Raw genomic sequence first — 14,408 nt, 5'->3', positions numbered from 1 at the left:
ATTGCGGTTTGACACCTCTTCTATCTGCCTTAATAGTAAGTTATCAGTTTCTTCTGTTGCTTTTGGTGGTCTATAGAAGACCCCTATCAGGATTTTGTTATTTTTTCCTCCCTGTATTTCTACCCAGAGAGATTCCACCTGTTTGTCTCCTACCCCTATATCCTCCCGTAGCCTCGGCTTCAAGTTCGATTTGACGTACAGACATACCCCTCCCCCTTTCTGGTTCCTTCGGTCTCTTCTGAAGAGATTGTACCCCTGCAAATTCACCGCCCAATCGCACTTATCATCAAGCCATGTTTCCGTAATTCCGACTATATCATAGTTTTCATCAGTCATTCTCGCTTCAAGCTCACCCACTTTACCGATCAGACTTCTTGCATTTGTGGTCATACAATTGATATCATTATTTTTGTTTTTTAAATTTGTTTTGTTGCTATTCGTACTTATGGCTGATCTATCAGTTCTAACTGTACTAACCCCACCCCCTGCTGGACCCCCTTTCCCTTTGCTTGGAGCCGGATCGCTAGTTACACTGGCTACCCCACTATTTCTCATTTTACCCTCCCCCCAGTCCCTAGTTTAAACACTCCTCCAGCCTTCTAGCCATCATATCACCCAGCACAGCTGCACCCTCCCCATTAAGATGCTGCCCGTCCCTACGGTAGAGCCTGTAGCCGACAGCAAAGTCAGCCCAGTTCTCCAGGAACCCAAATCCCTCCTTCTTACACCAACTCCGGAGCCACTTGTTTACCTCCCTAAGATCCTGCTGCCTTTCTAGTGTGGCTTTAGGTACAGGTAGTATTTCCGAGAAAACTACCCTGGAGGACCGTGCCCTAAGCTTGGATCCTAATTCCCTGAAATCATTTTTGAGGGCCCTCCATTGACCTCTAACTTGTTCATTGGTGCCAACGTGCACCATGACCGCTGGATCCTCACCAGCCCCTCCCAGTAATCTGTCAATCCGATCCGCGATGTGTCGAACTCGAGCGCCAGGAAGACAACACACCATTCGACGATACCGGTCTTTATGGCAGATTGCCCTATCTGTCCCCCTAATAATTGAGTCCCCCACCACTAGAACCTCTCTAGCCTGCCCTGCACTCCCCATCCCTGTCTCACTGGAGCAGTCATCCCCCTGGCGTTCAGAGGGCATGTCGTGCTGCAGCGGTGCTGGCTCTGTAATGGCATCGCCCTCATCTGCCAACGTTGCAGACATGTTGGGTTGTGCCAGTTCAGGACCAGCCTCCCTGGATCTATTCCCTCTACGCCTCCTTCTATCTGTCACCCAACTAGCTGCCTGCTCCCCCTGGTCTTCCGTACTACCATCCGCCCCCACCTCTACCCCAGCGAGTGCCTGCTCAGTGAGCAGCAAACTCCTTTCCATGATGTCAATGGCTCTCAGTGTTGCCAGTTACTCATTTAGATCCAGAATTTGGGCTTCTAAATTTGCGACGTGCACGCATCTTGCACAACAGTATGCACCCTCGATCGGCTGATCAAGGACCGCATACATTGCACAAGTAGCACACTGGATGGCATTGCCAGGCATGGAGCTCATCCTAATGGGGATCTACAATTTACTTGTGGAAGTAGTGAAGATAGACTTGTTCACACTCCTCTCACATGCTGCTACAACCGCTGACCCGCCGCTGCAACCGCTGACCCGCCGCTGCAACCGCTGACCCGCCGCTGCAACCGCTGACCCGCCGCTGCAACCGCTCACCCACCGCTGCAACCCCTCACACGCCGCTGCAACCCCTCACACGCTGCTGCAACCCCTCAGACGCTGCCGCTCTCGCGCAACCTCTTACCTGCTGACACTTATGCACAACCTGTCACAAATTTATTTATTTATTTTTTTTCCTTCCTCCCCCTCACAAACACTTAGACCCCAAGACACACACACACACAGAAGACACATCTAACCAGATACACAGAAGACACACACTTAGCTCACAAACACACACAGAAGATACTTATCAGCTCCTCCACTCCTCCGCTCCTCCTGGTGACGTCACCCGCCTTCCCGGCGGCCGCTCACTCTGCCCTCCTGTCTCAGCTGCTCCGTTCTGGTCCCCTCCGCTGCTGCTGGCGCTGGACTCCTGGTGGCCTCTTGGCGCCGGCTGCTGCGCTCCGGTCTCTCCTTACTGCCCCCGCACCTGCTTCGGGCCGGTATCGGCTGCTGCGCTGCTCCGCTGTCCCCTTCAGCCCCCCGCTCGTGCCTCCGTCTCGTGCCGCTGCTCCTGGCGTCTGACGTCACTTCCGGTCAGTCACTAGATGCAGTCTCAGGGTGCACCCATTCCATCTGATCCTCCACAGATGCGGCCGCCTCTTCTTTACGGTCATATCCCCAGCGGACCTCGAGGGGGCGTTCTCTTTTCTGGAGGTTCCAGCTATCTCAATTCCGGACTGAACTGCCAATGGACATGGTTCCTCTGAACACCTGAAACTCTAGGATTCTGTTGGTCCTCAGTCCTCCAATGCCAGCGCGAACTGCGACACTTTTGATTTATCTCCAGGGCATGGCACACTGACCAACTCTTCCACAGGAGCGGACTCTCCTGCCCTCTTTACCCCGCATAGGAAGACAATCGAGACAAATGTTCACCGTTATAACCACTTTCTTCCTTTTCAGAGTAGATTTTGCAAATTGCGGCCAAGTGGTTAGGCCAAGCATTTATACAGTTATCTGCTTAATATTACTAGGATAAGAGAATACGCTTCTTTTCTTTCCTACCACTACACGATTTCTGAGTTTGGTGGCGTCTTTGCAGACACTACGCATTGCCACGTTTCCCCAAGTAGGGTTTCAGGGGCACTGATTTGTCCCTGAGTTTTAGGGGAACAGGCCCTCTGATTAGACTATAGCTGATAGCGTGAAGCTAGCATAATACTAAGTAGTAGCTTTTAGTGTTTGTCTTTGTCTTTGTGAGTCTCTCCTTCCCCCTCCCCCCCCCCCCTCCTTCCTGGTCCCCTTTTCAAGTGCACACTCCTCGTCACAGGGAATATCATAACCTCACCCTATCCGCATACTAGATCTAGTCATGTCAAATATGCTGCCCAGCTCTGCTAATCTTACGGTTGTATCCCTAAATGCACAGGGTCTGAGCATCCCAGAGAAAAGGTCCTCCATTCTCCATCTTCTGTGGAAAAGAAAAGCGCAGGTTGCCTTTGTCCAGGAGACACACTTCCGGACAGATGCATCTCCCAGGCTTTCTGACGCCAGGTTCCCGAACGCCTACCACAGCACGAACTACGAATCCAAATCTAAGGGTGTCTCGATCCTCATTGCCAACTCAGTACTGTGGGAACATGTGGAGACACGCAGTGATCCGGAAGGTAGATATCTCTTCCTTAAAGGTAAGCTGGCCGACACTCCAGTCACACTTGCAACAGTTTATCTCCCTAACTCCAACCAGGTGACTTTCTTAGAGAGGATCCTGGAGGACTTAGAGGAATTCAAGGAGGGCACCCTAATACTGGGGGGAGATTTCAACCTGCCATTAGACCCACACATAGACACTTCCAGGGGAAGCAGCTGCCTACCATTAGCTGCGCATCGCAGAATCCGAAAAACACTCCACAAATACCTACTGGTGGACGCATGGAGGATCTTGCATCCCTCCACCAGAGACTATACATTCTTCTCCACACCACATAACACATATTCCAGAATAGACTATTTTCTTCTACATCACTCAACCTTGTCCATCCTAGTCTCGGCAGACATAGACAACATTACTTTCTCAGACCACGCCATGATTACCATATCCCTAGCACTCCCTACCATGCACGGCAGAATAAGGCACTGGCGCTTAAATGAATCTCTAGTCAGCTACCCAAATACCTCTAATGAAATCAGCAAGGTGCTACAAGATTACTTTGAACATAACAACACCACAGATTTAGACCCATTACCGATATGGGAAGCCCACAAATGTGTCATTCGGGGCTTTTGTGTCAGCCTCGGATCTCACATCAAGAAAGAACTCAATGCATATCTCCAGGGATTACTTTCCCAGATCCAGACACTAGAACGTATTCACAAATTCTCTTGAGGTAGTGACAGGGAGGCAGAGCTGAGAGAAAGTACGTTCCCTCTGTCTAAGTCAGGCAAAGACGAATCTGGCAAAATGCAAACGCCACTTTTTTGAATTCGGGGACAAACCCAGTCGCACACTAGCCCGCACACTCCGTGCCACTAGATCCAAGGCATATGTACCGCACATCACAAACGTCAATGGCCAGATGCGACATATACCACCCCAACAGATAGCTGAAGCATTTAGGGACTACTATCAGGCCCTATATAACTTGGCCCCCTCCATGCCAGAACAGGAAAAGATAGCCAGAAAGGCAAAGATGGAGGATTACCTCCAACGCTCAAATTTTGGTAAATTCTCACAGGAGGCCATAAGAGCGATGGAGGCCCCGATTACGCAAGTGGAATTAGCAAGTGCTCTAGTGGACTCCAACACAGGGAAAGCACCAAGGCCTGATGGTCTCACCCTCATGTAATACAAAAAATATGCTGATATTTTGTCACCCGATTTTATTCGGGCCTCTAACGCCATTATGTCTGGGAACAAACTGCCAAGGGACACTTTAAATGCACACATTACAGTTATCCCAAAAGAAGAGAAGGACGCATTGCAATGTCAGAGCTACCACCCTATGTCTCTGCTAAACGCAGATCTGAAACTGTCTGCCAAAATATTAGCCAGTAGGATTTCCCCATATCTGCAGGGCTTGATCCACAAAGACCAGGTGGGCTTTGTTCCACTCAGAGAGGCCAGGGATAACACGACGAAAGCTATAAACCTGATCAGCATAGCAAAAAAAAGCTAACTCCCCATCTGTCTACTCTCCATGGACGCGGACAAAGTGTTTGACCGAGTTGATTGGGACTTCATATTTGCCACATGGCATGGGGGTGGGGCCGAATATGCTCTCCTGGCTTGCAAGCCTTTACTCTAACCCATCGGCCTCCGTCAGGGTGAATGGTCAGCTTTCCTCTCCATTTACGATCAACAATGGCACAAGGCAGGGTTGCCCATTATCACCCCTGATTTTCATCTTATGCTCAGAGCCGTTAATGGGACATATTCACTCTAACCCTGATGTTAAGGGAATCAAGCTGGCAGACACTGAGCACAAGATAGCGGCCTATGCTGACGCCCTTCTGTTCTTTATCTCGAGCCCGCGAGTATCTTTACCCAACCTACTAGCAGAAATAAACCAATACTCCGCCCTATCGAATTTCAAAATTAACTTTAACAAATCAGCGGTGCTCAACATATCACTACCCCAGTCTTTGGTATCAGAGCTTAGGGACTCCTTCCCTTTCTCATGGACAGGAGCCCACATAAAGTACCTAGGCATTAAACTGACACCAGAGACCGGGGGACTGTACACGGCTAATTTCCCAGCTCTTTTGAGCAAGGTGAGACAGGACCTCAGCTCCTGGACAAAAGGCTTATTTTCATGGTTCGGTAGAGGGGCGATTATTAAGATGAACATCCTCCCAAGAGTGCTGTATTTACTTCAGGCTCTCCCCATCCAAATCCCAAAACAATTCTTCCAACATCTAAATTCCCTGATGACCAAATTCGTATGGGCGGACAGGCCTACTCGTATTGCACGGAACATACTTTCTAGACCAAAAAACGAAGGGTGTATGGGCCTTCCCAATTTTATGCAATATTACCAGGCAGCTCACTTGACGCAAATTGTAGACTGGCACAGACACTCAGCACTTAAATAGTGGATCACTATAGAACAACACATCACGTCTGTGCCGCTCATAGTTTTACCTTGGGTGCAAGTTGGAATCCCCCTGGAGATAACCAGACACACTACGATCGGTCCTACACTGTCAGTAGCAGCGAAAACCTATCCTAGAATAGATATCTCTCTGAGGACCTCACCAATGTTCCCAATTCTGGGCAACCCTGCTTTCCCCCGGGCGTCGAAGACAGGGCCTTTAGAAATTGGTTATCTGAGGGTGTGTTCAGAGCAGAGCATTTCCTACAGGAAGGCCAATGGCTATCGGCGTATGCATTAATAGAAGGAAAAAAACATAGAGAGGGCGGCAGCATAAACTGATGCAGAAGGTTTGTTTAAAGGAACATTTTTATTGTTTCAGAGTTTAAAAATAGGCAACGCTTCGACCTAAATTAAGATCTTTTTCAAGCTTCTTCCTCTCCCACAGGCCAGCTTTCTGTGTCTCCAGGCTCCAAGCTGGCCTGTGGGAGAGGAAGAAGCTTGAAAAAGATCTTAATTTAGGTCGAAGCGTTGCCTACTTTTAAACTCTGAAACAATAAAAATGTTCCTTTAAACAAACCTTCTGCATCATTTTATGCTGCCGCCCTCTCTATGTTTTTTTCATTGCATGCCTAAAGGGGCTCATGTCCATAACCCTACGGTGGCTCTGCATTTTTTTGACTTTGCATAGTCTTCCTTTTTTCCTCCCTCCACTAGAATTTATTCTGTGGGCTATTTTGTGAGTGCCGTGGGCTTTTCTTTTTTGCATTAATAGAAGGGACAGACAGAGCGCCGCTGACATATTGGCAGACGATCCAACTACGGCACTTTCTCACCTCTCTCCCCCGACCCAGCACCTTTGTGCACCCTAAAAAGCAGTTTCAATTCACTTGCAATGAAGAGGGACCCTCCAGACACACACTATCCAGAATATACAACTTAATCAACTCTCAACCAGAGGCACTGCCCGCCGGGATACATACAATAATGGGAAACGAAACTCGGGATCACGCTCTCTCCCAAGGAAAGGGAAAGAGTATTCACCATCACGCACTCCTCATCAATATCTAGCAAGATTCAAGAGTCAGGATTTAAAATCCTTTCAAGCTGGTACAGGGTGCCCTCCTTCCTACATACAGTATTTCCTTCAGTCTCGCATTTGTGCTGGAGATGTGGTACAGAGCAGGGCACATTGTTACATGTGTTCTGGGAGTGTCTGGCATTAGCGAACTTTTGGTCTGAGGTCTGGCGGATTACATCAAAGTTCAATCGCTTCTGAAATCGCCGGCTTTCTTCCTTCTGCATCATAGCGACATACCACTAGTGATGTACAAAAACTCTGTGGTGCGCTATCTGGTAGGCGTAGCGAGATCCTGTATCCCTAGACTATGGAGGCAGACGCGCCGCCCACCTTGAACATGTAGCTTAATAAACCGGATCATGGAGATGGAGGACCTTACTGCATTCCTGAAAGGGCTACAAGAAAAATTCAGGAAGACCTGGTACCATTGGATAGCGTTCCAGAGTTCGGAGGAATACTGGCAATTACTCCGCACTTAAGATATCAAACACCCCACCCCCCTGACCCCTGCAGTTTTCTTCCCTTCCCCCCTGTTCCTGCTGTTTATTTTCTCTGTGGGTTGTTAGTAAGTTTTCCGTATATGTCCTGGTTTTCTGTAAGTACAACACGTGGGAGGATGCGTTAGCAGAAATATGGAACTGCAAGTGATGCACTTGGGATTACCCCCCCGGAATCATGACATACGTACAAGGATTTTCATAAAACTAGTAGTATCACTTGACATAATTTCTCCTTGAGAGAGGAGCCGAAACATGAGACCCTTCAGTGGTTTTTACTTTTATCTTCCCTACCTCTCTGCCTCTGTTCTATTTCTTCTGCTCTTACACACGCAATGGTGCGGCAAAGAGCACTAATGGCTCTGGCTCCCGCTGTAAGAAAATGTCTATTTCCGCTATTGTTGTTTATGCAAACCAGTACGAGACAGATGAAGAGATTCTAAGTTTTGTCTCGCCAGAAGAGAGACAAGAGTAGGAGTATTCTGATATACCAGATAACTCGTAACAGTTAAGACAGGAATATGTATAGGATGGCTAAGTTATGTTTAGCTAAAAGTTTCAAGGTGTTTAATGAAAATGCCTTTTTTTTATGCTACCGTAAATGAAAATGGAAATTAAAAATGAGAAAATAAAGAATTAATTTAAAAAAAAAGTCAATTCTAAGTGGGCTGGTGACTTTAGGAGATGAAGATAACTGTGTGATTATATTCTTCCTTTTCTGAATCTCCTCATTTTCTCTGACATCTACAGCTATAACTGTTAACACATTTTGTATCCCACACCCTCTAACATTATTCTCCTCTGGCATACCTAAATTGGATGCCTTATATAACCAGTGAAATATGTTTCAAGACTACTGGGTATGTGATTTCTGTTATAATCATTAACCCCTTAAGAACGCTGCCTTTTTTTTCCATGTTTGGTTTTTCCGCCCTTTCCCTCCCTTTTAAAAAATCATAACTCTTGTTTATCAATCAACATAGCAATCTAAGGGCTTGTTTTTTGCGTGACAAGTTTTTTTTTTTAATGGTACTATTTAATGTACCATATAATGTACTGAAAAATGTTTAAAAAATTCTAAGTGAAGTGAAATACAGGAAAAAATGAAATTCTGCCATCTTTGGGGGACGTCTTGTTTCTACGGTGTACACACTGCAAAAAAATGACATAATAACCTTATTCTATGGGTCAGTATGATTATTACGATATCAAATGTATATAGTTTTATTTTTGCTGTACTACGTTTATATTTTTCCAAAGATATTTAATTTAAAAAAAATTATTTTCTGCTGCCATATTCGGACAGACATTTTTTTATTTTATTTTTCCATCAACATAGTTGTGCGAGGGTTCATTTTTGCAAGACATCCTATAGTTTGTATTGGTACCATTTTGGTATAGATACGACTTTTTGATCACTTTTTATTACAATTTTTCTTAGAGACAGAGTTACTAAAAAAGCGCAATTCTTGCATTATTTTTTTCTGACAACGTTCATTGTGAGAGGTAAATAATGTGTTATTTTGATAGATCTGAGTTTAATGGACGCAGTGATACCAAATATCTTTTTGCATTTTATTATTTATATGCTTTTATTATAAATATGGCAAAAGGTATTTTTTTATTTAATAATTAATAAAACTTTTTAAAGCAAATTTTTACATTTTTTGGTCCTCATAGGGGACATGAACTTATGATGGTTTGATTGCTCTTGCAGTATGATGAAATGCCATAGCATTACATTATACCTCTATCTGACAGACAATCTAGGCATGGCAATGGCAGTCCGGGGGCCTTTCAGAAGGCTCCCGGCTGCCCCGGCAACCACACAATACCCCACAATCATTTTGCATTAGCTACTAATGGGCTAATTGCTTTCAATAGGACTGCAGATGTGCCGGTCTCATTGAAAGCAATGGGAGAACATTGCGATCCTCTGCCACAGTTGTCACAGCTGTGACAGCTGTGGTGGGGATTCTTTACTACCTGCGAGATGAAGAAATCCTCTGCCACAGCTGTCACAGCTGTGGCAGGGGATTCTTTACTCCCCATGGGGAGTCCTCTCGGCACTTAGTGCTGTCACAGTGTTCAGTGATAAGGGTACTCCCTGTGGGAAATATTTACATGGCAGCGGCGGAGAGGTGAGTGTATATATATATATATATATAATTTTTTTACATAAACAGGGATGATTTTCAGGGAAGGGCTTATATTTAAAGCCCTTCCCGCAAAACAATCACTGCAGTGGTTGCTGGCAGCCCATTGCTTGCAATGGGGCAGTCGGCAGCTGCCACAGCCCCATTGAAGGCAATGGACACAGGCCTGCATTCACGCGTGTTTGTGCACATATGTGGGTGAGCACTTTTGTGCTCACCTATGTATGGCACACGCACACGCTTGTGTGAAGCCATCCTCAGGCTGAAAAAAGACGGATGTGTATCTCGTTCAGCCTATTACCCCTTAGTGTTTCCAGAGAAAGGTGATAAAAAACACATGAGGTCAGTCCACTACAGTGGCCTAAAGTGATATCAATGAAAACTGCAGATCATGCAAAAAGCAAGCCCTCATACAGCTCGGTCGATTGAAAAATAACATGCAACAATATAAAAGCATATTATTTTAAGGTTTTTAGTTTGCAAAAATAGTAAAAAACAAACAAAAACTTCATCAGTTTGGTATCGCTGTAATTGTTCTATCCAGAGGATAATTTTATCATGTTTTTAGAGCACTTTAGTGAACACTGTAAAAGCAGAACTTAAATAACAATGATAGTATGTCTGTTTTTTTTCCTTCACAATATACATTGTATGTACCTAAAAATGATGCTATAAAAATGTACAACTTGTACTACAAAAAACAAGCCATTACGTTACTGTTTTGACAGAAAAATAAAAAGATTATGGTTGGTCATTTGCCAATCGTTAAGGGGTTAAACTATATTTACTTGCTTTTTTGAATATATGACATAAAAGCCTCAATTTTAATCAATACAGGGTGGTCAGCATTACGTTTCCTTTCTAAGTTTGATACAGATTTTGAATACATATCAATCTGTTATTTGAAGACATATTTATAATAGACACGGGAATGTTATATCTGTGCGACCAACAACCTACATAAATGCAACCTAAATACAGGCTGGAAAGGCAAATAGGGAGTAGGGACACACATATACGACACCAACAAACATAGACTGAACATGCACACAAACAACCACAAGGATAACAGACGGAAAAATACCAATGTACTAAAGTACCAGAGAGGTGGAAATATCTGTAAGTATGAGGTATTGGTTTGTATTTTGGCCAAAGCACTTAAGCTCACAAGCCCACGTCAAGGGTCCTTATTATCTTGTGAGTCCTTACTCTTAGGCTAACTTCACACAGGTGATATTGGGCTGTGAATAATGGCCTGATATCGCCCTCGCCATTCATGTGAAACCCCCAAGGATGTAAGGCATTTTCAGGAGAAAACAGCTTGCGCCTCTTCGGAGGTTGATGAAATTTCTTCCATTTTTCTCAGTTTGCACATGGTTCAGTGTGATGCATGAGTATGCACAAGATAGGACATGTCTTGATTTGATCCCCACATTGTATCGCAGTGCCATGTGGAAAAAATTGCTCATGTATATGATCTCATTCAAATGAATAAGGTTCATATTTCTGAGATTGCGTGATTTTCTTGCCCGTGTGAAGCCAACCAAACAAGACAATTAAAACCACAAAAGAAAACACTGCATATAAGTTGGGCAATTGTCCTAATAGAGATAGTCCCACGCTGAAACCTGGGGGTCTGGCTTTCCCTAGATAGTAACAGGCGGGAACACCAGACAATGGAAATACAACTAAATATACACTGAACAGGATAGTTCCTACCAAATGTAGTCAACACCTACAGACATACACATAACTCGACCCTGTTCACACCAAGTGGCTGCAACATAAAGGGAACACCACACAGAACAAGACATTGTTCACACTTAATGTAGGCTGCCCCTTCAGACATACACTAAACAGCTCATTGTTCACACGTGAAGTCTGCTCACCTCACAGACAGAAGGAAAACCCCACTCAGAACCACATGCACACATAGATAAACAGGAGCTAGCTCAAGAGTCTACACACTGAGGGGTGATGAGTGACATCTATTGGAGGTAATTGCTGTATATTGATCCCAGAGTATTAGTCTCAGTGGTCCTATCTTGTGACTGCCATTTTGTATATTAGGGTTTTTGGACTTGGTCCTTTTACCTCCTGGTGTTCTACTGGACAGACTGGTGCCAGTCAATCCTGCCTCTTTCTAAACATCTTGTTGCATGCTGTTTTAAAGGTACCTTTTTACTCTTGATAAAAAAATACAACTGTAGGATGCAAAAATGTGTTGTGATCAGAACGTAAAGTCATAAGGAAACTCTTTAGTGAATGGACATGCTGAACATGTGAATATTACATTATGTAATTGGTTCCCTCTACTGCATATATAGAGTTGTTGACAAGACTTAAAATACATAAACTATAAAAAAATAAATGTAAGACTTTAATTCTTATATTTTTCAGGTTTCCTTGAACAAGGCTTGCTGGTGAAAGATGCTAAGAAGTTAAAGGAGTATTACACAAAGACTTTGCAGTTTAAGCTTGATATGATATCACTGTTGCCAACTGACTTGCTCTATTTCAAAGTGGGTTTTAATTACCCAGAACTGCGTTTCAACCGCCTATTTCGCTTTGCTAGGATGTTTGAGTTCTTTGATCGCACTGAAACAAGAACCAATTACCCTAATATGTTCCGCATTGGAAACCTTGTTCTTTATATTTTGATTATCATACACTGGAATGCATGCCTTTACTTTGCAATTTCTAAAGCCATTGGGTTTGGAAATGACACTTGGGTCTATCCTAATATTTCTCATCCAGAATATGGGCGCCTTGCACGGAAATATATTTACTGTCTTTACTGGTCTACCCTTACTCTTACCACTATTGGGGAGACACCTCCTCCAGTCAAGGACATAGAATTCCTCTTTGTTGTGTTTGACTTCTTAATTGGTGTTCTGATATTTGCCACTATTGTTGGTAATGTGGGATCTATGATTTCAAATATGAATGCATCAAGAGCAGATTTTCAGTCCAAGATCGACTCCATAAAGCAATATATGCAATTTCGTAATGTATCAAAAGACCTTGAAGCCAGGGTAATAAAGTGGTTTGATTATCTGTGGACAAACAAGAAAACAATGGATGAAAAAGAAGTCCTAAAGAATCTACCAGATAAGCTGAAAGCAGAGATTGCAATTAATGTCCATTTGGACACTTTAAAGAAGGTTAGAATCTTTCAAGACTGTGAAGCTGGATTACTAGTGGAATTAGTCCTGAAGCTAAGACCTCAAGTATTCAGCCCTGGTGACTATATTTGTCGAAAAGGAGACATTGGACGGGAAATGTATATCATTAAAGAAGGTAAGCTGGCTGTGGTGGCAGATGATGGTGTGACACAGTTTGTAGTCCTTAGTGATGGAAGTTATTTTGGAGAAATCAGCATACTGAACATCAAAGGAAGCAAATCGGGGAACCGAAGGACAGCTAATATTCGAAGTATTGGTTATTCTGATTTGTTCTGTTTATCTAAAGATGATTTAATGGAGGCTCTCACAGAGTACCCAGAGGCTAAGACAGTTCTAGAAGAAAAAGGTAAACAGATCTTAATGAAAGACGGCCTAATTGATGAAGAAGCTGCAAAGGCTGGGGCAGATCCAAAAGATATGGAAGAAAAAGTGGAGAAGATGGGAATTGCTTTTGACAGTTTACAGACAAGGTTTGCAAGATTACTAGCTGACTACAACTCCACACAACTAAAACTTAAACAAAGGATCACTAAAGTTGAGAAGAGGGTAGAAGAAAAGATTTCAGGCAATGACAACTTGTCTGAAGGACCAAACAGTGAACCAGAAACAGGCAAGGCCGAGGACAATGAAAATGACAAATAAACTCATGTATTGAGCTTTTTTATTGTTAAGTGAACAATATTTTATAAGTTCTTTCTATTTCTATTGCATAGAAATTCTTATTTTCGCAACCTTAGTAGTTTTCGAGCTTATACAGGGTAAAACATTTTTTTACATATTTTATTCAATGAGATATTTTTATACTCAAGCACTTTTAGACTTCTTTAGACAATACAATAGTACACAGGGTTATCATTACTGTTCCACTATATTTGTTGTAGGATAGACTAGTCACAGATACTACTACTTTTATACAGTTTTTTTAATAAATTGATACTGTTCTTGGTACATTCCAATGATAATAATCCAGGATCTTTTTGTTACCAAAACTGCTATTTTACCCAACCATGCACACATACATTTTGAAGACTATTGGTAAAAATTAGATGGGTACTAAGGTACTGTTTTGTCTGAGCTGGAAACCAAACACCTCATCTAGATGTAGTAGTTGTCCTAAAATATATACACAATTTGTATATGCGGAGAACAAAACTATTCATAAAAAAGTCTAAAAATGGGGAAAGAGAAAACTCACCCTATCATACTAATATGAAGAAACACTACCTGAAAGCAGGGCGATTGCCCAGACGAGGGAGGCCCTACCTCCAGAACCTGAGGGCAACCAAGACTTTTCCTAGGTAATGACAAGGGAGGAGGGGTGAGACAATTTGGAAATGTAATTCACAATTCACACTACAGTACTAGGAAACAGATGTTTCTACACCAATTAATAAGTATAAACAGCACAGACTTATCTCACCATCTGATGACACTAGGCGAACACAGACCAGACCAGAACTCCACCATGCAGATGAATAACCAGCTATAGGGGATATATATATATATATATATATATATATATATATATAACCATAATGGTTGACTGCCCAGTTGGGGAAACCACCTCCCTGCCAACCAATCAAACCCCATATTAGTAGATAGTTGTTTACACCAGCGCCGAATGATAGGGCACACACACAGTTGCCATGGTCACACCGTACCTTAATCTGGCATATTTTAATATTTATTTAGTACTCTCATTATACCACAACATTTACATAAAGAC

General features: G+C 43.4%; 1 protein-coding gene across 1 annotated transcript in view; it reads left to right on the top strand.

Annotated features, from left to right (window-relative positions):
* The window catches only part of CNGA3 (cyclic nucleotide gated channel subunit alpha 3), a 49,548-nt gene extending 36,224 nt beyond the window's left edge, over positions 1–13,324 (top strand). The window contains exon 10 of the mRNA XM_066588714.1: positions 11,898–13,324. Coding sequence (XP_066444811.1) covers positions 11,898–13,324 — 1,427 coding nt within the window. The remainder of the gene's footprint in view (positions 1–11,897) is intronic.
* The last annotated feature ends 1,084 nt before the right edge of the window (positions 13,325–14,408 follow it).

The sequence above is a fragment of the Eleutherodactylus coqui genome, chromosome 1 (genome assembly GCF_035609145.1).
Source record: "Eleutherodactylus coqui strain aEleCoq1 chromosome 1, aEleCoq1.hap1, whole genome shotgun sequence".
Taxonomy (NCBI): Eukaryota; Metazoa; Chordata; class Amphibia; order Anura; family Eleutherodactylidae; genus Eleutherodactylus; species Eleutherodactylus coqui.
Note: the sequence above shows the minus strand (reverse complement) of the source record. Positions and strands in the feature narration are given on the sequence as shown.